Source organism: Canis aureus, chromosome 18 (assembly GCF_053574225.1).
Source record: "Canis aureus isolate CA01 chromosome 18, VMU_Caureus_v.1.0, whole genome shotgun sequence".
Classification (NCBI taxonomy): Eukaryota; Metazoa; Chordata; class Mammalia; order Carnivora; family Canidae; genus Canis; species Canis aureus.
Genome location: NC_135628.1, coordinates 18,865,115 through 18,889,762, shown reverse-complemented (window position 1 = coordinate 18,889,762; position 24,648 = coordinate 18,865,115). Strand labels below are relative to the sequence as shown.

The window sequence follows — 24,648 nt, the reverse complement described above, 5'->3', positions numbered from 1 at the left end:
TAAGAGCTGTGAATGACAGGACATCTGGCCCTAAGTGAATCCTCCAGAGCTATCTGGAAAGAGCTCAAAGTGGCTCTGGGGAGGCTCACAGTTGGATGTGACAGTGAGTGTTCACTGGGGGTTGTGGCTCATTTGAGGTCGGTCAACTGGGCTCAGCAAGCAAGGATCTCATTACTTCAGCTCAGAATGAAATCCTGCAACCCCTTGCTTAGCCCAGTCACACAGAGACCAATGAGGATTTCGTTTAAAGGTCTGATTGGCCTGGCTATGTCTGTGTGGATGATGTGAGAAGGCTATGGGCAGAGGCAAGACTAACCCAAGGGGAGGTGATCTGAGGCACCACCACCAGGAACCCGAAGAGCTGACCAGAGGGTTCTAACCGTGAGGACAGATGGGGGAGAGGGATTTCTCTTCTCCAGTCATCAGAAGTCTGACATAGTCCTTTAGCAGCTTCAGAAAGGGGACAAGGGGACCTTGCAGAAAGGAAGGCACTGGTAAGAACAGCTGTCAGCTGGTCATGAGCCTCTCTAGGAACAGGAGCCTCTCTAGGGACAGGAGCCTCTCTGTGGGTTTCCTTGGGGTCCACTCTCCAGCATCAAGGAATTAAATAAAACTTGTAAAGCCCTTGGAACAACACCTAATGTCTGATAGAGGCACAGTAAGTGTAAAGAATTATTATAATTAAAGAAACAGAAAAGGTAGGGGCCCAGAGTCAGGCTGAGAACTCAGATGAGCAGGGCTGTAACTCTTAAGAGTCAGTCAGCCCAGTATAACAGGTAAGTATGTGAGCTCCTGCCCCACATTGGATTCAAATCTGGGCTTTACTATCCACTAGCTGTGTGACTTTAAGCAAGCGGCCTAAGCTCCCGGAACCCCAGTTTCCCCATCTGTAAAACAGGAATCAATAATAGTACTTACATAAAAAAATAATAGTACCTATGCCATATAGTTGATAGAAGGACTAAAATTAATCTTCAAAAAGTCTAGTGAGTGGCATAGAGTACGTGTTCTGCTCATGTCAGCTATTGCTATATTAAAGAGACCCTAGGAGTTTATAGATGGTTTTAATGAAAATGATCCCTATATGAGAGAATAGGAAAAGTGGGTTGCTGGGTGTTTCTCCTTGCTCCTTTGGCTGATATCTTCCCTGGTTGGTTTCTCACTAACCTCTTGCCAGAAGTCCAAATGTCCATAAAGGAGTCAAGAGAACTAGGGTCTTGTCTTACAAGTTGAAGCAGGAACTATTAAAATCAAAGATGGCTTTCTAAGACTGCTGTGGGGACATAGGGTGAGCCGTGACATTGGTAGCCACAGATTCTGGTTCTACTTGGCCACAATACAGCTGTGTGATCTTGGCCTTCAGATCCTTCCAGCGCAGGTTCCTCATGAAATGGTAATAATGCCCACCTCCCAGGCATGAGAAAATGTATCATGAAATGATATTGCAAACTCTGCTGGACCGAATAAATAGAACCAGCTCTGCTCTAACCCTCTTGGCCCCAACTGAGGGTGCTTTGTATGAATAAGGGATATTTAGCTTTCCTCAGGCCCTCTAATTTGCTCTTTAATACCACTCAGCAAGACCACCTTCCATTTGTATTCACGCAGCAGGGGAGCATATCAGAGGTCGAGAAGCAATGGATCTCAGCCTCCCTGGGGATGTGACATACTGTGAGTCCACCCATTCCAGTGGATACCCAGCCCCCACTTCCTTCCTAATGTGCAGAGGCGCTTCTAGAAGCCACAGTGTGCTACAGCCAGCAGTTCTCAACCATGGCCACCCATTATGATAGCTTTATTAATAAAAAAAAAAAAAATGCTGTCTAGGCCCAAATCCCAGTGATTCCAACCCAATTGGTCTGGGGTGAGGCAGGCATGGACATTTTTAAAAGTCCCCAGGTGGTTCTGATGTGAAGGCAGGGCTGAGAATCTGTGCAGGCAAAGGAAGTTTGTCCACTCTGGTGCCCAGGCCCTCTGGTCTCTGCCCTACCCTCCTCTAGCTTTTCATGTCCCTTCCTGTGATCTGGCACAATGATGGGACCTCTGGGCTCTCAGAAAAATAGCCTGACCCTGAGAGGCCACACTACAAAGTGAAGTCAAACACATTGGTGCCAAACATATTTATTATGCAACTTTGAAGTACAGGACACTGCATTCTTGGAATGCTTCAATAATAAGAGATCAGCATACACACCTCCAACCTCAGCTGACCTTGCTCCTCAAATGTACTTTCCTGAAGGAGGTGAATGAGCTCAACAACCCTCGAGGAAGCCCATGTTTAAAGAAAACTCCATGCACACATCTTTCTACCTTGATATGCCAACCAACCTATGAATTAATACTGCCCTTATCTGGGATGAAATGCAAAAGTCAGATGCTGGAAAATAAAAGTTTACATATTCAATGCTAAAATCCTAAGAGTAGGGAGACCTGGGTGGCTCAGTGGTTGAGCATCTGCCTTTGGCTCAGGGTGTGACCCTGAGGTCCTGAGATGAGTCCCATATCAGGTTCCCCACAGGGAGCCTGCTTCTCCCTCTGCCAGTGTCTCTGCCTCTCTCTGTGTGTCTGTCATGAATAAATAAATAAAATATTTATAAATAAATAAATAAATCCCAAGAGTTAGTTATATCACAGCGTGAAGACTTTTGTAATGTGATAGGACATCCTGATGTCACACATATAATAATTAATGGTATAAAGCTATTGTGTGATAATTCATAGGGTGATCTATTTAGCTCTCAACTGTGAGAATGTAGCCCTCTCTCACTCTCCACACCAACTTAGGAAAGAAGAAAAGTAAATGAAGACATCCTGATCAGAACCACATTGCAAAACTTAAGAACAAATGAAGTAAGAAACAATTGCTTTAGGGGAGGTGGGCGGGGGGTGGGGTGACTGGGTGACGGGCATTGAGGGGGGGCACTTGATGGGATGAGCACTGGGTGTTATTCTATATGTTGGCAAATTGAACACCAATAAAAAACACATTTATTTAAAAAAAAAGGAAACAATTGCTTTAATTCATTTACAGATTTACAAAGGTCAGAACTTTTAAAGTATCTATTATTTTGAAACTATAATTTAAGACTGTACAGAACAAGAGGAAAAGGACATTTATTTTCGTCAAAAGTTTTAAAAATTTTCCTTAGAACTTGTTATGTTATTAAGAAAGCACTTACTCTTAACTAATATTTTAAAAAAATATTTAATATATGTATATATTTAATATATATTTAATATTTAAATATTTATGCATTTAAGTATTTTTTAATCCCCCTTACCCTACCAATCATGGTCCCTAGAGATGATTATGAAGATGTTTAATCTTCCAGATTTTTCTCTATGCCCCTCCAGCACACACATATATAAATATTTTGTAGACGTCACATATCCTTTGTGTGTAAATAATTTTTGTTTCTGAAAAGAGGATCAGAATGCATAGTATTCTATATTTGCTGTACTCACTTAACATGTTATGAAAATCTTTTCATAACAGTACATATGATCATTTAACCAAACAGTATGGCATTTTTTAATTCAACACAATGTATTAATGCATTTAACATACAGCATTGACAGACATTGTTCCAAGGCTGAGGATGCAGACCAGATCATGGACAGACAGGTAGGATACATAATGGTTAAGAGCATGGATTTTGGCACCAGACTGCCAAGGTTTGAATTCCAACTACTTTTTTTTTGAAGATTTTATTTATTTATTCATGAAAGACCCAGAGAGAGAGAGAGGCAGAGACACAGGCAGAGGGAGAAGCAGGCTCCATGCAGGGAGCCCGACGTGGGGCTTGATCCCAGGACTCCAGGATCATGCCCTGGGCCGAAGGCAGGTGCTAAATCACTGAGCCACCCAGGGATCCCTCCAACTACTTTATTTTACAGCTGTGTGCCCTTGGGCAAGTTGCTTAACTACTCTGTGTCTCAGTGTCCTCTGCTTGAAAATAATAATAATAATGTTGATCTTATATGGTTGTGGTACAGATTCAAAGAGTTAATGTATGCACAGTACTTACAGCTGTGCCTGGCACATCTGTTTAAATGATAGCTCTGATTATTTCTCTGGTGAGGTGGGAAGACAGGTAATAAATAAGTAATGAAATAACTGGGTGATCTGAGAGAGCAATGGAAAGCCATTATATTGAGCTCTTAAAGAAAGTGTCTGCTGAGAGGCTAACATTTGAGCTAAGATCTGAAAGATGAGTAATCTCCTACTAATAAGCATTTATATATTTAATTTAAAAAGAAAATAAAATCTCTATTAATGACCTATAGGTATGAGTCGTGTGGTGTGAACTGATGATGATGAAGAAGGGACAAAGAAATTCTAAATATAAAGGAAAGGACAAAGGAGTTGTAAATATTTAAGTGAGAAGTTTCTCCACCAAAAGACGAGTGTGGGCACACAGGTCCCACAAACCTGCACCTTTTGTTGGTGAGCAAGAAACTAGGGTTTTGCCTCAAAAGCCCTTTAAATTCTTCTGGTGACCCCTGGTGGCTGATTCATGAACTTGGACACTCCTTCCTCAAGGGTTTGTTCCAGAATGAAAAGCCCAGAAGGAAACAGGTATCTATTTAGTTTTTTAGAATCTCTACAGATGGACGTTTTACAGTGTCTCACGTTAGCACATTCCAATATTTATTCATAACAATGGTGAAAAAAATCTACCTTCTGTCTAAATAGGTTATATTTGTTTGGTTTGACATTCTGTACATAAAGGATTCTTAGAAACACCAGTTTCTTCCTTTCTCCTTGTTTCGAAGTGAGCACACAAAAATACATGTGAACAGTAATGAAACCAAACTCTCCTGCCCTACTGCTCCCCACATGGACATGCCCTCCATGGATGGTGTCCTCTTATGCTATGAGTCTTCCTTTTCACCCCACTCCCCATCAAACCATACTCACCTTCCGTCTGTCCTCCTAGGCCCCCACTGTATTTCCTGGTAGAGATAACCTCCTACTCAGGCTTTACATGTATCAACAAAGCAGTGAGTTCATATACTGGGGGGTGGGAGTGGTAATAAAAATTTGCCAATCTTGGTACTCTGAAGTAGCTTGATTGCATTTTATACACAGGACATATGGGAGTGACCCTAGGGAATCCTAGGTATCTCAGCAAGTATTAGAGCAGCATTGTCTGCCAATGCCCAGGGTACGTTCTAGCCACCCCATTCCTCCCACCCACCCCATAAGGAATACCATACTTTGTAAGTGAGAGCAGGAACCAAGCCACTAACAGACCCAAATCAATGGTACCGGTTAAGATGAGAAATGCAATTAGTAAATTAATTAAAGCTCACTTCACACTTCTACATGCAGAAGCTGATCATTTGCTTGGTTTAAGTAATGTATTCCATCTTAATTGAAGTCATTAGTACCCCAAGTAAATGTCTTGAAATTCCCCCACGTAGGTTTGAATGGACTCCCATCTTGCCACACAGACCCAAGTTCAGCTGATACTTCAGCTGCTAGACTAATGGTTTAATCAAGGCAGGGTGTTGTTTTTTTTTTTATTTATTTAAAGCAACTAGTTTTGTGACTAGAATTGTTAGTTAGCTAACTAGTAACATTTTTGTTTTACCCACACACTCTCAATATATATGAACTGCTCGCTTAAAACATTCTGTGCTGTTTGGAGGAATTTTACTTACAGTGGTTGGTGTTGACCTCTTACTAAATCTCCCTTTACTGTGATTGTTGCCTCTGCACCATCAATGGAAAACTAACTTCCTCAAACATATTTTTCTGTTTTGAGGCTTTCTTACGTCACTACCAAGCTTATGCTGACTCTCCTTGAGCTTTGAGTCATCTCATTAATCTGTGCCAACTTACACTCCGCAGAATCTTCTCTACCTTTCTCCTTCCGAGTACAAAGGCTCTCATTCCTTCATGAGAGCATTATGGCTTCTCTGTTGGTGTCTCCTGCCAGAAAGGTGGAATTTAGAATGAATGGGAGTATAGGGGTGGGTATCAGAGAAAAGCCTGACTTTCCCATTCTTGATGCAAACAAAGAAATGGCTGAAAAAGTTAGTCACTTTCTTCCTCCATTTTAATCAGGCACACAAAGGTTTCTGCAGTTCTAATATTTCTATGGATGGAATGATCTATAATGTATCATTTTCAGCTATTTTCTTCTTGTTTTGTCTCACCTACCTTCTATTCTTACAGACCTCTGATGCTTTAAATACAATAATAGCAAAGAGAAGATAAACAGTATAAGTCTGAAGACAATGTCTATGACATCCAAATCTTTGCTGTATGACTAATGGATTTGCAGCCTTCTGTGGCAGACATATTTTAAGAGATCTGTTTAGTCCACAACCCCTTCTCTAAGAACTGACCCTCCATTTATCAACAGAAAAGGCCCACTAGCCATGTTTATATCACATGAAACTACACTCTCAGCATTAGCTGACTGGATAAAGAAAGAACACCTGATCCAAAGTGGGCCGGTCACACCTGCCCCTAGCAGAAATGCTATTTGATCTCTGTTGATGGCATGATTCAAGGACAGGAAAAGGTGGAAACTGTAGGGTAGCCATTTTCTGCCAGATACGTGGAGAAACAAAGCATGTTAATCTGCCAAGAGAGAAGAATGAAGCACAGATGAGTGGTCCTATGGTCTTGGACAGAATAGGGCCGGGATAGAAAGATTGGCTGCCCTGGCTCCCAATGCCTTTCCAGTTGATCCCACTTTCTGCTCTTGATGTCTCTGGGTAGGAAAGAAGGATTTAGAATGGGTTGGCTAAGGGTGCCCAGGGGACTGAGTCAGTTAAACATCTGACTATTGATTTCAGCTCAGGTCATGATCTTAAGGTCATGAGATTGTGCCCCACATTGGGCTCTGCACTGGGTGTTGAGCCTGCTTGAGATTCTCTTTCCGTCTCCTACACCCACCCTCTGCCACACATTCTATCTAAAAAACTAAATACAAAAATAAATAAAGAATAGGTTGGCTATATTAGTTAAGGTCCAATCAGAAGACAGAAGCCATATAGTAATTTAAATTTTAAAATTTCCTATTTTTAAATTACTATTATTTTTTACATGAAAACATTGACCCTTAATTCTGTTACAAGTTCCAGTGTTGGCTCTGGTCCCCAACCACCATGGGTATCATATCCACCCACTGCTGGGCAAAAGTGGAACTGCAATGCCAGAGGGGTCTGCTTCCGCATGGGCCACATCCTCAGTGTTGGCCAAATACCAGCATGCTGGATTTGCTTCCTGTGTCCACCAAGGAAGAGGGAAATTTTAAAGAGATATTCATTATAACAGGGGATAACCATAAATATGTAAGGAGAACCATAAAGAATACCCTGAGCTGAGTGCCCATGGATGGACAAACTCATATGGTGAGGATGGGGCTCTTCCCAAGGCTTATGTCCCAAGGTGTAATGCTTACATCCCAAGGCTGTGGTCTAGACCTCACTAGAGAAAGGGTGATTGTACCCACTGGGTGGCTGAGAAGTTCACTGGGTTGCCTGGCTCATTACTGGCCAACAATCCATGGGCAAGCAGGAAGGGCCTCCAGGGAAAAGTGGTCTGTGGCTGGTGGGAGAGTCTACTGGTTTGAGGGTGACACACCACCTGAGGTGCACAATATCCACACTGGGAGGGCTGTGAGAAACTAGCCATGGGTATAGGTAGTCAAGGCTGGTGGGGGGGCTACAGAGAGGTGGCTTAGGAAACTTAGGGGAACCTGCTCATTGAAAAGGCCTGGGATGTATGGTGTCCATGTTGAGGGAGCTGAGCCAGGTGGTCACTGAGCCAGAGCCAGGACTGTGAGCTTGCCGAGGGTCTTTGTGGTCTGGGAGCCCAGCTAGGGCAGGGCATTACTACTGGATGTCCTCACACATGCACTGCTGACAGACTGGACAAACAGGGCCAAGAGAAAGCAAAATGCAGGACAAGGAAATGGGAAGAAAAGCCAATGTCCTCTTGCAATGTCCCTCCAGCACCCTCTACTGACAAAGCTTAATATCATGTTTGCTACATAGGAAAAATGTTTATAGCTGTTACGGAGCAAGAAAAAGGATAGAATTGAAGCTAGTTCTAGTTGTCATAAGATACCATAGTCACAGCCCAAAAGTACATGACAAGAGGCTATAGTAGTTATCTAATGCTGTATAACATGTATCCAAAACTCAGTGGTTTGAGACAACATTTATTCTCCCATATGCTTTCTGTGGGCCAGGAATTTGGGGATATCTGGCTGGACAGTTCTGGCTCGGGGTCTCTCATGAAATTATAGTTCAGATATGAGCTGGGACTGTAGTCATCTGATTTGGCTGGATGAACATCATCCAATGTTGGTGCTGACTGGTGAGTGAAGGACTCACTTCCTCTCCATACAGGTTTACCCACACGTGGTCACTTTAATGTCCTCCCAATGGTAACTGGCTTCCCTCAGGGTGAGTGATCCAAGAGACCAAGGTGGAAGCAGCACCGCCCTTGAAAATAGCCTTCGACGTCACCCCCATCGCGTCTTCTATAGTGTATAAAGACCAGCCTTGATTCAATATGGCTGAGGACTGCAAAAAGCATGGCTATCAAGAAACAAAGGTCACTCTTGGAGTCTGACTACTTCACCCTCTCTCAGTCTTGGTGATTCCTCAATATGATAGTGAACTTCCTCAGTCACCAGATACTCAGATTCCAGGAATCCCAGCCACTCCCCTTGGCCAGGGGAGCAACATGGGGCCCTTAGTAAAGGGGTGTAGGCCTAACTCTAAATCTCTCTGGTTTGGACTCCATAATATTTGAGGCAAAAATCCAATAAATCATCTATCTTTGATATCTATAAGACAAATATAGGGTATCTTTCTCTAGTGGGAAGAATTCTAATTGTAAAAGTAATCACCTCACGCCTTATCTTCTCAAACAAGGAAAGCCTCATTCTTGCCTTATAATCTCTACCCAGTAGCAATAAATCCACACTCTTCGCTGATGTTCAGCGACTTCCGATTTAGAATTGCCCCGTTCCTGATCTCTTCTAACCTCCCACATTGCAACTGGTTTAGTTCTGCACAGTATTTGTGTTAATAAACAGGAAAACTAATAATGATAATGATGATGATAATGAAATAATAGCAATAGAAACTCTACTTACTACGTATCAGGCATCAGTCTAAGGCTTTCCCACATTCTTTCATTTGTTCCAAAACCGGTGTCAGGTAGGTATCATGATCCTCACATGTGGTGTATACAAACCAAGGTTTTGTACAAGCCTGACTAACTCAAGAACTGTCATGTTAATGCCTAGTCTAGCACCTTCCATGGCCAGTTTTCTCAGGATCAACATACGATGATCAAAAGAAAAGATTTCACCATCAGAGGCCTAGTTTTAAATTCAAAGTTCTGCAAATTTCTAGTTGGGCAACTTGGAGCTAATGATTTAATCTCTGTAATCCTCTTCATCTATTAAACAAGGATAATAATTGCTTTTTCGTGTGGTTATTGTAGGGATGTAATAAGAAAATGCACAGTGCTTAGCACATAGTCAATGTTCAATTAACAATAGTCATTATAATTATGACATTTTTATTGGCCTCATTACACTTTTTCTACCATGCCAAATGCCTATTATTCCTCTTGCATATTGCATCCCCACTGCACATCAATTTCCAGCTCTTGAATCCATTATGCACTGATTTGTATACAATAACAGAGAAGTCTCACAGAACTAACAGGAAGACAAAACTAATTTGAGAAACACCATCCTCCCCAAAATACTCAGAGGATATTACAAGTGTGGCATCCTTCCTGGATCTCTTATTTTCTCTACCTTCAATTTTTGTAGAGGGTCATTTCTCTCCTGAAGATAATATCAGCTGCTTCCCTGTGACAGGCAAGGAACTAATATTTCTGCCAAATGAAAGGTACTCTTCCCCTGTCTGGGTGATCACTGCTTCTCCTTCTCACATGCTTTATCTTCTTCACCCCAACTGGCCTGTTTCATAATTTACAGCCTGACTGGCTTGGCAAGAATGGTTACTTTGGGGCCTCGGATGCCAGCTGTGTGTGTGGGCTCCCCAGGTAAGGGGGGCTCAGAACAATCTATCCTGGCTGCCACTTGGTGACACTTGTCAGTGGTACCATCTTTCCATCCTGCTTGTTTCTCTCCTGAAGCTGAGCCTATCACTGCCAATAGAACACGCTGCACTCAAGCATCTTCTTTCCTGTTGTGGCGGCCTTGAGTTTATATCTCCTGAGATCATCTTAGAATAGGTTTAAGGCTATAGTCCTGGGCTCAAAAGAACATAATCTGGCCAGGGGACACAGAGGTAGATCTTCATTTAATTAAGGGGGGACACTAACAGCTCAGTCCCTGTTTAATGCAGTGGGGGTTCAGATGTCAGTCTGGCAATCAGGACAAGGTACAGAATCTAAGCCCATTTACCCAACTGGCTTTCCAGTCCCAGTGTACGACCTATGCTCTAGATGAAGCTGTACACCTGCTCAGAGGCAACCGAAGAAAGAAATGACTGAGTCTTTGTTTTGTTTTCATTTGACCACTTCGCTCACCATTAATTCCTGTTTTCATAAATCTGGATTATTACTATCAAAGATGCAAAATACAGAAGTCAATGGGGGAACTTCCTGGTATCAGAAACAGCCACTAAAGCAGAAGACGAAGTCAGAAGTGGGGTTTCTTGGGGTTAAGGGAGACAGAGACCTCAGGGGAAATGGAGGAACACCAAGCAGGATTAGAGGAACACGAAGCCATTTTAGGAAAGTTGACCCCACAGGCTACACTCCTCTCTTCAGGCTTGCATTCCAGCCCTCACCCAGGTGGGTGCATGGGACAACCCATCACCCCCACTTGTACCACTTTAGCTGGGAGAGGGGTTTCTTTCTGGTAAAAGGGATGTAGATCACTGTGGGGCCAGAAGCACCAGAAGCAGGACAGTGGCCTGTAGGCATGAACCATGGTTTCTCAAGCATGGTCCATCTGGTAATTCTACAACTTGTTGGCCTCTTCCAATTTATAAGTCAGAGTCTCTGGGGAGATTTGGAAATAATTCTTAAATACAATAAAATGTGGGAATTACTGAGAGAGAACATACTAAGAATCATAAATCTAGGCAAAATTTTCAAGTACCCATTTTGCACAGAATAATGGCCTTAAAAGTGTCCATGTCCAAATACCCAGATCCCATGAATAGGTTAAGTCACACAGTAATTGGGAATTAAGGTAACTGATGGGATTAAGGTTGCTAGTCAACTGACCTGAAAATAGGGAGATTATCCTGGGTTATCCAGTGGGCCCAATGTAATCAAAAGGGTCCTTAAACATAAAAGAGGACAGCAGAAGACAAGAGCCAGAGAAGGTCATGTGACCACATGGAGTTGACCAGAGTGTCGCAATGGGAGAAGGATTCAGCCTCCTTGCCAATGCAGGCTATGAAGACAGAGGAAGGAGCAATGAAGCAAGGATTCTGAGCAGCCTCTAGAAAACACAAAAGGCAAGGAAACAGATGCCTGCTAAGAGTCTCCATTAGGACCACAGATCTGCCGACACCTTAATTTTAGCCCAGGAAGGCCTATGTCAGACTTCTGATCTACAGAACTGTGAAATAATAAGTTTGCATTGTTTAAACCACTAAGTCTGTGGTAATTTGTACAGCAGAAATAGAGAACTAATATAAAAGCTTTATGATAAATGCCTTTATTCAATGATATTAAAAGGTGTGATATTAAAAATGCACATATATAGCATGGTTTCTGAAAGGCATAAAGTTTAAGAGATTTCCAAGAACACACACCCAAAATTTCCACATGTTAGAACGCATGAGGCTTAATTTATACCAGTTCAGTCGTATTGGATATTTGGATGTCTCCCTCCATGCTTCTAAAGATCCATTCTCTACTCTGCTCTGTGCCCTGGTACACAGGCTGCTGAGGACTGGTCTCCCTCACCTCTGTTTCCCAGATGGGTTCCACCAATGGGAGGTAGCAGCAGGAGTCTGGAGGGCACTTGGGTGCCAACATTGCACCCAATGAGTTCTCTCCTTTGATTTTGTGCTCTAAGCACCTCACTTGCATACTCAACAGTAACACCAAGGAAAAAATAAAAAACTCTAGGGTCCAGCACAGTCTTCCCAGAGTAGGTGAGAGCCGGAAGACTACCATGAGCCCAGCCAAAGAGCGTCTGGAATGCCTCACCAATTCTTACATGTTTCCTCCCATCAAACAACTATGTGGTCAACTATGTCACAGGCCATGGCTGGGAAGACAAATGAGAAGTTAAGAAAATACAACCCAATAGTACCAACAAAAGCAATTTAATTTGAAAAAAAGCTACCCTAGAGTAAACAAATTTCATATATGCAACGTTGCTATATGCAAATCACATGCAAATATAAATACAACCCTCCCTAGGGATAGCTTTTTCTTTGTTTTCTCTAGTTTCTAAACCAAATCCAATTTGGAAAGTAAAAATAGAGAATTATCCTGTGGTGGGATAAAATTTATTTATAAATAAAATTTATTTATTTATCTCAACAACTCTACCAATACCGCCCCCACCCCCGACCCACAGTACCCATTAGCCTAAAGTGATTTGTTCATGCTGAAGAATTGTGTGACACTGCCATGCACTAAGTAAGATGGGTAAAGTACAAGAACATACCTGGCCGTGTGTGTGTGTGTGTGTGTGTGTGTGTGTGTGTGTGTGTGTCTGGGCCTGAGAAAGTGAGGGATCCATCTTTTAGGAAGCCATCCTAGATCTGCAGTCCTCCCTACCTGTCCTGCAAAGACTCCCAAAATAAATTGTTCTCTCTCTTCTGTGGCCCCACAGAGTCCTACTCAGTGGCTCCTGGATGCATGAAGGGGTGAGTACAAAAATAATAATGAGCACTGCAAAGTCCGTGGATGGAGCAGCCATGGAAGTCCACAATGTATTAACTCTCGACGTGCATTACCTGTGTATTTGGGGAATCTTCCACTCCTTATCATCCATTGGCTCCCTACTGCCCATCCTTGCCCAAGATATTTTTAGAACAGAACAATGACAGAATGATTTATAAGAAGACTGTGGCAGGAAGAAGGTGATAATGTGAATATTCTGAATAAGGCTGCAAGGAATTTAAAAGTTGGACCTTCCCTGCAAACATTCGTTTCCTTCACATAAACAGGAACACCAGAGTCACTGGCACTTATTTTTAGAAAAAAAATCTAAAAGGTGCAAAAAAAATAAATAAATAAAATAACAGTCCCTTGTTTGTAGGCTAACATTTCTGCCCTGGGGCAGCATTCTCAGCTGGAGAGGGGTAGCGTCCTATTAGGGCACTCTTAGCAGGCCTACCTGAGCCGGGAAGAACCAGAAGAAGAGGTTGCTGTTGTAGGTTTTATTCACGGTGATGTAGCCAGCGTAACTCTTCACATTCAATCCTGAGAAAGCAGTGACCAAACTCTTTGTTTTTGCTGGCGGAAGAAAAAGTTTACCCAGGGATTAGAAAAAATAATACAGTGTGAGCCATCTCCCTCTTGGCCTGTCTTCTCCTTCCCAGGGGCCAGGTCTGGGATGGATGATCCAAAAGGCTACAGAGGATTGGCACAAAGGTACTTACTGTAGCAAATTCCAGCCTCTCCTGGTCAATGCCACATACTCAACATTTACAACTTAGCCAAGGACAAGTGACAGTTTTGACATTTTTTTGCGTGTGTGAACTATAAGATTTTTTTTTTTTTTTTTTTTTAAGAAAAAGAGAATAGCACCTATCCTCAGCTCCAGTCTGAAAAGGAAGCCGTGGTATTCGCATTTGGGTCCCTGGGAAGGCCAAAGCAGAAGTCACCCAGTTCCAAAAGGTGAGGCAGTTGCAAGAAAAACAACATAGCTAAGTAGCTCTTGGCCTCCGGAAGGCTTGTATCTCCACACTCTCATTATTATGAAAGCAAAAGGCCTGCCAGTTGCATTAAGGGAAATGGGCTGACGCATGTGGGCAGGGTGGGAGGCTGGGGAGGGTAGGGAGGGGCAGCCAGCGAGGCTAAGGGTGACCTAGTGGCTGCTCAGAGGAAGCCAAATAGGACAACAGGATAGTTGTAGAGAGCAGAGGTCATGGCTTTTTATGGCACCAAAGGGCAGGAACATGGAGGGGGAAGAGGGGCTGCTCAGATGGCTTGAGAACGTCCAGGAGTAAATAGTACTATGAGGTGCAAATACTTTCTTTCTTCTTTCTTTCTTTCTTTCTTTCTTTCTTTCTTTCTTTCTTTCTTTCTTTCTTTCTTTCTATTTTTAAGATTGTATTTATTTGTTGGAGAGAGAGAACATGTGAGTGGAAGAGCAAAGGGAGAAGGATAAGCAGACTCCATGCTGAGCACAGAGTCCCACAGATGGGGGGCTTGATCTTATGACCCCGGGATCAGGACCTGTGCCAAAACTGAACCCAAGAGTGGGATGCCCAACTGACTGAGCCACCCAGGCACCCCTCGAGGAGTTAACACTTTCAAGACCACAGTCCTGAGGGCTTTACATTGGGCGGTAGGTATAATTATTAGCCCCACTTTACAGATGAAGTTCAGAGAGGGTAAGTAACTTGCCTGAGGTCACATGGCTAGTAAAGGGGAGCTGGGATTCAAAACTAACAGTCAGGCTGCAAGGCTGCAGGGTCTGTTCCTTCTCTCATCCTGCTACACTGCTCGGGACCGGAGAGTTATTCAGAAAGCATGGGTGGCAGGGAGTGAGAGGAGGAGCAGTGATTAGGAAAAGAATGGAGAAGAAACAGGAAACAGATGGCAGGGTGTATGGGGAACTAAAAGAGGAGTCTGGGTGAAGACAGGCTCCTTGGTGGTGACAAAGCAAGCATCCCCCAAAAAACTAATGATTCAAGAAAAGCTATTTATGTCTGACATGTATTAAGTTAGAAACTGGTTAATAGAGAGGAACAGGTCCGGAAGCCTGGTCCTTCACACATGCCACCAACTAAAGATGCCCTTAGCGGGGTGCTGGAGCCCAGAGGCTCTGGAGTGCTGTCAGTGCCTCTTCCCAACCTGGCACTCAGCAACATCCCTGCTAGCATGCAATGAACTGTGCTAAGGATGTTTATACTCAGGGATGGGCGCTACAAATCAGGGCCCCGCCCCTCAGAGCCGCTTGTGAAACTTAGCAGCACACCATGACCCAGGGGCTGCAAGTTTCACTTTTAAAAAATAGTGTCCCTCCCCTCGCAGGGAGACTCTCCTCTAGAACAGCACCGTTTCCTTTCCTTTGCCCTTTGCTGATCCTCACGCTGCTACTGGCCGGCCCTGTGGTCCTTCGGGCAGTCATTTAACCTGTCCGTGCTTCAGTTTCGCATCTGCGAAGGTGGATGACCTCATGGGTCAATGAGAGTAAGAGGCCGTACATGTATAACCTTTAGACAAGAAGCTGGGTCTTCGGGAGCTCAGCTATTGTTACCTGGGGAATGCACCTGCTGATTAGAACAAGGAGCAGAGGCGATGGGGAGACAAAGGCAGGGTTTCCACGGCAGTTTCCAGAGGGTCCTGCTAAGCCAGTAGAACAAGGACACAGGTTTCTGAATCGGGCAGACCCAGGTTTGCGATTCCAACTAGGCTCCCTGACAAGTTGCTTTATCTCTCAGAGTCTCTCTTTCCTCTTATGCAAAAATGTGAGTACTGATTTCCCCACCCTGGGCTTTCTGCGAGGATCAAATGAAGAAAGCTGCACATAAAATGAGACTCCCCCAAGGGAAGAGAAGATTGTCACTAGCTCGCATGAGCCTCCCCACCTGCAGTCTAGAAGACTTTGCTTTTTTCTGGCTTAGTCCAGTTCCCCCAGGGAAGATCGCTTAACTCAATTCAGCTTCTCTAGCTCTTTCCGTGCTCTTTCCAAAGAGATCTATCCTTCCCTACCAGAAAAAAGGCAAAGAAACAAGAAAGGGAGAGGGGCATTTTAAGAAAAGGAAAAGGGAGATGTTTAGGGAAAGTGGTATGTGCCAGCCCACACCCTTCCCCCACCCAGCAGCCTTGCTTCCCTCCACCCTCTTTTGCTTCCGCTCTCAATTAGCCCAAAGAAGGATCACCCTCCAGGGCTGGGCAGCTTTTCAAAACCTTTTTTTTTTTTTCTTTTGGCCATTTAAAAATGTAGATCTAATGCACATATAACGTTATATTAGTCTCGGATGTGCAACCTAACCATTCAATATTGCAAAGTGGTCACCACAATGTCTAGTAGATACCCATCACCACACATAGTTACAAGTTTTTTTTCTTATAACAAGGACTTTCAAGATCTATTCCCTTAGCAACTTTCAAACATGCAATACAGTATTGTGAACTATAGTCACTCTGCCATACATTATTCTATCCTCAGGACTCATTTCTTTTATAATTGGAATTTTGTACCTGAAACGCTTCTGACATATTTTCCCCCAAACTATTAATCTTCTCAAAATCAGAGAACCACGCCCCCCCCCCCCCCCAAAAAAAAAGGAGGATAGAGAACCGAAGATGGAGGGGTTGGGAATAAGTGAGATGTGAATCACAGAGAGGTAAGTGAGCAGGAGAGGATTCAAAAAAGAAGACTGAGAAAAATGAGAAAGGTCAAAGTAGAATGAGAAAAAAAGGAAATATATAATAGAAAGGAGCTGGCGGGAATGGAATATGGGAGAGAGATGATTGAATCAATCTATCTCTCTGAGGCCAGCACAGCACAAGGTCCGCTGGCCTGCTCTGAAAATGACTCAGATGCTCTCCCAGCCCCTCCTTTTCTGAGGATTCCAAAGTTGCTTGCCTGCTATCTTTTACTCAGGTACATTTGCTGCCTTCCCTTCTAGACCAGAGGCTACTGGAAAGCAGGGAAATTGTCTTGTTTATTTTTGTACCCACAGAGATGCTGATTTAAGAACTTAAAGACATTCGATGCTCACTTTTTAATGAATGTTAGTGAATGGATGCATGAATTAATAAACTAAAACCTGTCGCACTGACAATGCACTAAAATCAGCATATTTCTACAAAATCTTCCTAAGGAAGGCAGGCCTTATGAAGATCTTAAGAATTTAGAAGAACTTTTCCCTGCCTCACAAAAAGTGTTTCACTCCATTTCAACTTTTAAATTTCCCTTAACAAAATCATGGTAAAATAATTAAAAGTTCTTTCAACTAAAATGATATTTCATACTTTCAAATGTTGGGTTCATCCTTCCAGAGCCTATTAATGGAATGTGGAAAACAAATTCCCAAGATGTAGGAGTTTCTTACTTCCTGGAACTATGACTCACAATACAAATGTTCAAAACAGTTAAAAAAAGGAAAGGTTTTCTTTGAAGTGATTTCACTTCCTCCTTATTATTTACTGCGGTTACCAATGTTTGTGATATTAACACTTTGAAAAAGTTTGGAATGTGACCAAAGAAGGACTTGAACCCCCTAGTCAGGGTGCACATCATATTCACAAAGACTCCAGGACGGAGAAGATGCTGCCAGACCATAAGTCATAATAAATTTACACCTTATAACAAAATATTCTTTAAAGTTTGTGAAAAGGCTGTGTCTGTTAGAATTTTAAAATTTGCCTCCTTTATTCATTTTGTTTCAAGGGTTTATTCTAGCTGCAGAGAAAGCAAACATGCAATTACAATTACGCAAAACTAAATCAGCTAATTGGGAGATTAAAAAGTTAAAAATCCCTTTGTCTTTTTGTGAATTACTATTTATCTCAAGAATGTTCCATTGCGATCCTAAGACTCACGTTCCTAAGGTTTTGACAGACTCAATAAACAAAAGGGATTTAGGGGAATGTGCTGACCATCTGTCCAGGGTTTCCTGAACTTTCAGTAAAGCGGATGAATAAAATTATCCTTAATTATGTTATCAGGACTGCATTTGAATACCCAGATGTACCAGATTTCAGATCAGCCACTTAAAATTCCATTCAAAGATTCTGACAGTGTAACAGAACTGTAGAAAGTGACATTACATCAGATTTACTATTTTAAATGTTGTCCCTCATCAGATGGTGATCCATCAGAGTTGGCACAGAAGGACAGAGGATGAAAACTACCTCCCTCAAGAGTTTCTTCACTGCTGCTGATGACCACAATGGTGAATCGCTTGTAGGCAACAAATACAAGAATGGGAGGGATGCGGAAGGTCTCTCGGATGGGCTTCTCTATATTCTTTTCACTTGCTTCTTCCAGCTATATGATGTGACACACCATCACAGTTGTCTTCACCAAATGCCTCTATTAAAACTATACACATCCCTTCTCCATCTGCCCAAATCTTACCTAGTGCCTTTCAGCTCTGGATCTAGTCACACATCGCAGTGGCTCATAGGTGGGGTTCTGGAGTCAGCAAAGATAGGTTTTAATTCCACCTTTGCCATTTACTATCGTTAAATGGCCCTGAGCAAGATACATAATTTCTCTGGGCCTCAGTTTTCTCATCTGTAAAATGGGAACAATAATTACGCCTTCTTCATTAGGGTTGCCCTGAGTATTAAATAAGCTAAGATGTGGGTTACACCCATCTCTGGCACGTAATAGGGTCTAAAACTTAAATTCCGCAAATATTTATGTAGTGCCTATTACATACAGAAATTGTGCTAAGTCCTGGGAATATAATTATTAAATATTAGCCATTTGCTATTTTGACTACTACACCAGTACTATTTTCTGGACTCTACCAACCAATAGGATAGCTTCCTTCTCAAAATTTCCAGCATGCCTACTTCAAATGTAATACTTTAGTGTTTTAGCTCACTGCCTTATTCCTTGTTTCATGTGTGTGCATCTGGTCACTTCAGAATAGCACAAGAGTCTTGGGGTGCATGGGTGTCTCAGTCAGTTAAGTTTCTGCCTTTGGTTCAGGTCATGATCTCAGGGTCCTGGGATCAAGCTCCTCGAAGGGCTCCTTCTGCAGCAGGGAGTCTGCTTCTCCTTCCCCTTCTGCCCCTCCCCGACCTCGTTCTTTCTCTCTCTCTCTCAAACAGATAAAATCTTAAGAAAAAAAAAAAGAACACAAGAGTCTTAAACAAAAGGAAGTAAATTACAGCAGGCATATTACAGAAAAGAAGTCAAAAAACCTATGTCCTAAACGCATCTCTGGTATTCTTATCTACACCTCCTTGGGCAAGTCATGTAAGGTATTGGAGTCTTGAATTCCTCTCACCTATGGATTGGTAGGACTGTTTATGAGTATTCAACTCCTTTTCGGCCCTAAACTGAAAACATGCTTTGATTTATTGTTAATGAACATAATCTAAGTTGTCAGTGCCCATTTTTTTAAAGAAACCAAAAAAATGGTGATCCATTTTGGTGGATTTGGATATTTTGCTTCTTCATATATGTCTAGCAATGTGAGCCTGTGCCACTGGGATACCATCTTTTCATGACTTTTCCACATCAAATAAAAATGAATCTTTTTTTTTTAAAGGACTGACTACATCATCAACTGTACCCTGATGTACACTGACTACACTACTAAAGTTTTTCGCCTTCTCTTAGAAAAGAGATAGGAGATGTGGAATCATGTGTATGCCAGAAGACATATGACCAGGACTCAAAAGCACTTTTAAGATACAAGAGTGTGTTGGTTTTAAAGCAAACGAAACAAAAATAAAAAATAAAAAAATTGATGATATCCTATTGGCTATGATTATATTTCAAGTAAAGAAAAGTTGCTTTATTTTAGAACTTTTCTATAGAGGACTTATTTTTGACTTTATTTTTGATCTTTTTTGATAGACTTATTTTTGATCTTTAAAATAAATATTTCCCTAAAATTTCCAGTATCACTTCCACATTCTCATGCTATCTACCAACCTAGCAGCCTCCCAGTCATTAACTAGGTTTTCCCACCTGTGATTAGAGATAAACTTCAGTTCTTCAAAGCAAACGCCGCCATCTATGTGCCAGCACCATGTCTCTCATCTACTCTCATCTACTAAGAAAGTACTCCTGGGGCACCGGGTGGCTCAGTCAGTTAAGTGTCTGACTTTTTTTTTTTTTTTGACTCTTGATTTCAGCTCAGGCATGCATGATCTCAGGGTTGTGGGGTCGAGCCCCATGTCGGGCTCTGCAATCAGCACAGAGTCTGCTTGTTCCTCTCCCTCTGCTTCTCCCTCTACATCCTCCACTGGCTCACATGAGGTCTCTCTCAAATAAATAAATAAAATCTTTTAAAAAAAGAAAAAGGCAAGTACTCCTGAAATCGTTACCCCCACCTTGATCAACTTCCCCCTCTGTTGGATCATTCCTATCAGCAAATACATGTCTCTTACCTTCTTAAAAACCCTTCCTGCCCCCATAGCCCCCTCTAGCCACCACTCCATTTCTCTGATTCCTTTTATAGACAGCATCTCAGAGTAACTGCCTCTGTGCTATTTTACAGTTCAGGAGCCTACTAAAGTCCAGAAAGACAAAGTAATTTATCTATGCAGTGATTTTCCTAAATATAAAAAAAAAATTAAGAGCAGGGGCATATCATAAATTTTAATCTCTGATGATAGCAAATGACACCCTTTTCCCTATTAGTAATATTATAGAAAACCCCACAATTTCTAAATAAAAAGGCATTCACAAACACTAGTATTTATGGAGCAATGTACAGGTTACAAAGAGTCTTTATGTGCCTTTTCTCATCTGATTCTTAACATTCCTGCAACTTGACTAAGAGGTTATATCCCATCTTGTTAATGAGGGAACTGAGGCCTAGGAGGTTTGGGTAACTTGCTGGGCCGCGCGGCCCAACGCTGTGCCTGTGGTCAGAGGCTGAGGAATGAGATAGGGTGTAAATCCTGCAGCTACCAGTTGGTGTCCATGTGACTCTGGCAAGTAACTTAATCTGTCTGCTTTAGTGTTCTTGTCTGTCAGTCAAATGGATACAACGCCTTGGGTTGGGAACCAGTAGCTGACGTGTATGGAGTTCTAAGGAGAGTATTAACTTTATTAAGTCCCAATTGTGGCCAGGCACTATGCTAGTTTTATAAATAGAAGTGTAAAAATACCAGAATATATTTTGAAACCTGTAAGATAATTGCTTTAAAAAAAAAAAACTGTTGGGCAGCCTGGGTGGCTCAGCAGTTTAGTGCAGCCTTTGGCCCAGGGTGTGATGATCCTGGAGACCAGGGATCAAGTCCCATGTCGGGCTCCCTGCATGGAGCCTGCTTCTCCCTCTGCCTGTGTCTCTGCCTCTCTCTCTCTCTCTCTCTCTTTTTCTCTCTCTCTGTATCTTTCATGAATAAATAAATAAAATCTTTTTTAAAAATGTTGAAAATATGCCAATGGTTTTCTGATTTTCTTAAACTTACCTTCTTTGAGTTTCCCAGCTTCAATGTAGGGAGTAAGAAATAATGGCTTTCCTACGTCTCCCTTATGTGGTACGGAAACCTGAGCTCTTTTGTATAATGAGTGAAAGAGCCCATCACCACCAGGGCAGAACATGAACAGGGCCACCAAAACAATCGCCTTCCACGTGGCACCAACCATTCTCCTAGTCCTAGGATGAAAACAACAAATGAATCCAAAGAGTAAATATTTACCAGCCTTTTGACATACAAGATATTCATTTATTTTCATTCAAAAAATATGTATATTGTAAAAAAAAAAAAAAAAACCAACCCAAAGTATATTGTGTGTCAAAGCCCCTTGCAAAGCATCTTGGATACCATCTGAATAAAACAGACCCAACCCCTGGTTACCCTGAAGTGAATAGTCTAAGGGGCTGTTCATGGATTTATCATTATCACTAGAAACAACTTACATTTCTAAAACTGTGGTCTAAAAAGTAAATTCAGTACAGGATTAGATAAAGCCTCAGGACAACAAGGACTCTAACTCATCACCGAATGAGTTGGCGGAGACAGTTATCCACCACAGGAAGGGAGAGGACTGAGAACACACCTCAGACTAGGAGAACCCAGGAAGACCTTACCAATCGGATGTGAGTAAAAGGTGGGTGGAACCCAGATGGGCAGGAGAAATAGGGAAGGCATCACTGATGGGTCAAACAGCTTGAGCAAAAGTGAGACTTCAGTTGTCCATGGGTACTTTGTAGAGAAATTTAAAATAAAATGGATTTTCCGCGTACCCCTTCTCTTACAAACCATAAACTTTGATTCCGAGAACAAAAAAGAAAGAAGGAAGAAAGGGAAGGTCCTAAAACTATCCCCTATAGCTAGCTATTAAGCTCAAGACCTACACCTCAAACTTTATGAACACAGCTCCTCAAGGGTCTTCAAATCTGGAGTTTGCCTATTTATCTCAGCTGATAATAATAATGGTTTAAAATTGTATGATGAGTTCCTTAAACTTCTACATAAACATGTAACTTGTATTTACAATGGACTTTCCCATGTGTCTTCAGTTTATTTGAATATCTTAATAGCTTGACCGAGAAATCAAACATTACCATCACCAATTTTAGATAAGGAAAACTTGATTCAAAGGACTATCTTATCCAAGGACATGCTGAATCCCATCAAGGCAAAGACCAGATTAAGGTAAATCAGGGGTAGAGGCAGGGCTGGATCTCATTTTTTTCTGAAATTTTGATGTTTTGTTCATCATGGATTTTTTTTGTATTAATTTTGATGTTTTCCAAATATTGCATTAAAATACTATGTATCATGATTATTGAGTTTTTCGGTACTCTCTTGAATTTTACCTTGGGCAGGGGCCTCAGTTGATTTACCTTAATCCTTAATGCTAAGTGTTATGATCCTATATCAGTGCTATTATTATTCTGCACTACTAATTAAGCATGATCCAAATTCTTAGCTCTAAAGTCTAAGTAAAGTACATGAAATGAATAAATACTTTACTCATTCAGGTTTCTGGATATAGAAAGAAATATATAATTATGCCAATATAATGTCTGCTTTGGACTGCTTAAAATAGTGCTTTAAAAATGCCATGCCATTAAAACATCTAAAAACATGAAATGTGTAAAAATCTATTACTACATGCTTATCACAACCCAAGTTGGCACAACATGAAAATACTGGTTGTAACAAATTTTAGACACAATTCTCCAATAAGATAAACATTTATAATTATAATTTGATCAAATATATAATGCTTGTCAAATCTTTCATGGTTAGCTTAATAGAATTCCCCATACTTCATGTAAACAAGCCCAACCAAATATAATATGAAGCTAAAAAATGGTTTTGCCTATTATTGACTATAATAAGGAACAAAATGAATTTAAAAACTGAAATTAGTCCCAAGAAGCCCAAGGGTAATGACCACTATTGCACTGATAAAACTTTTTGTTTTTTATTATGTGCACTTATTACACTGATGTTTTAATAACATAATTACTTTCAAGGAATACTTAAAATCAACAATCTTACTAGCTGGTTCAGGGAAAAAAATCTGTGGAATTAAAAAAATACTGGAAGAAGCTCTTCCAGTAAGAGGTGTTTTGTTTTTTGTTGTGTGTGTGTGTGTGTGTGTGTGTGTTTTTCCTGGCGGCAGAAATAAGAACCTAATCACACCATCTAATTTCTCAATCTTCCTGTTGCAAACCTCCAGCTCCCTTTAATGGAAGTCATTAATATTTAAATAACCAGGGTAGTAACAACACTTCCCCTTGTAAGCAGATGTTGACTCAAAGATGTTAAAGAAGGAAAGAGGTAAAACTCATCTTGTTTTAATTGACATAAATCTAATACGTAAAAGTAAGAGTTGGGTCAATTTAGCAGATCTCATTAACATTTAATCAAATAACTATTAGACTCATGGTTTCTCGTGTTGGTGAATTAAAGCAACAACATACTTCATTTCATAATTCCCATTTAACCATCAGAAATCCTGAATTGTGCTTGGCTGTCACCTCTCCTCACAAAAATGAAAGCTATAATCACAAATGGAGAAGTTTTTTTTTTTTCTTAAATCCTTCTCAAATGTTTTTGCTTATCCTAAATTAGCCTGAATCTTATCATGTATTGAACATTTATTGAGTACTTTCTAAACAAAAAACCCGGTACTAGAAGCTATTGCCCACAGAAAGTGAAAAAAAAATAACCATACAATTTATCATGTCTATTTGAAATAATATGAAAACATTGATGCTATTTCCAGTTCAAATACATCATATTGAAGGATTCAGGCACACTGTTCCTCCTAATGTTTAGAAACATAAAAACCTAAGTAAATACAAAGCAACATTGGCAGAATTAAATAACCTAAAGGTCAAAAGTATATGATTTGCTAAAATTGTCTTACTAAACTTTAAATATTATGGTTGGCAACCATATGTCCAAAGTACAATGTTTTTCTATAAACACAGCTATTTATCATAGTGTTCCTTAGAATAATAAAAACTGTCAACACTGCAAACAATTTAGAATAAGTAAGTTGTTGTACACCCAAAAGATGGAATTATACACAGCAATTCAAATGATGAGAATATTTTGGAAAATATATTAAAACATTAGGAAAGAAGACCAATTATACTGGATATATGGTAGTTTCTCCTTAGTTAATACTTCTTTGAAATTTCTAAATTTTCTATAAGAATTACTCTTATAATTAGAAAAAAATTAGTTTTTGGTTTTGCTTTTGTTAAGATAAAGTGAAGCAACTGAGAGACATGGCAAAAAATGCTTGTTCCTTATTCCTTGTTATACCTGGTTATGACCTCTTGCGTTTCCTAGGAATAAGGGTTCTGTTTGTTCTTTAT

At 41.1% G+C, this 24,648-nt stretch overlaps 1 protein-coding gene across 4 annotated transcripts in view; it reads right to left on the bottom strand.

The window, feature by feature from the left end:
• Positions 1-24,648, bottom strand: part of CPVL (carboxypeptidase vitellogenic like) — a 126,994-nt gene that overhangs the window by 87,900 nt on the left and 14,446 nt on the right. For 2 of the 4 annotated variants that reach the window (XM_077856378.1, XM_077856381.1), the window contains exons 2-3: positions 21,272-21,459; positions 13,326-13,444 (exon numbers count right to left, since the gene is read on the bottom strand). In XM_077856378.1, coding sequence (XP_077712504.1) covers positions 13,326-13,444; positions 21,272-21,449 — 297 coding nt within the window. In that variant the 5' untranslated portion in view covers positions 21,450-21,459. Of the gene's footprint in view, positions 1-13,325; positions 13,445-21,271; positions 21,460-21,894; positions 22,246-24,595; positions 24,631-24,648 lie in introns of those variants that run through there. The other 2 variants (XM_077856379.1, XM_077856380.1) reach the window with 2 other exon arrangements.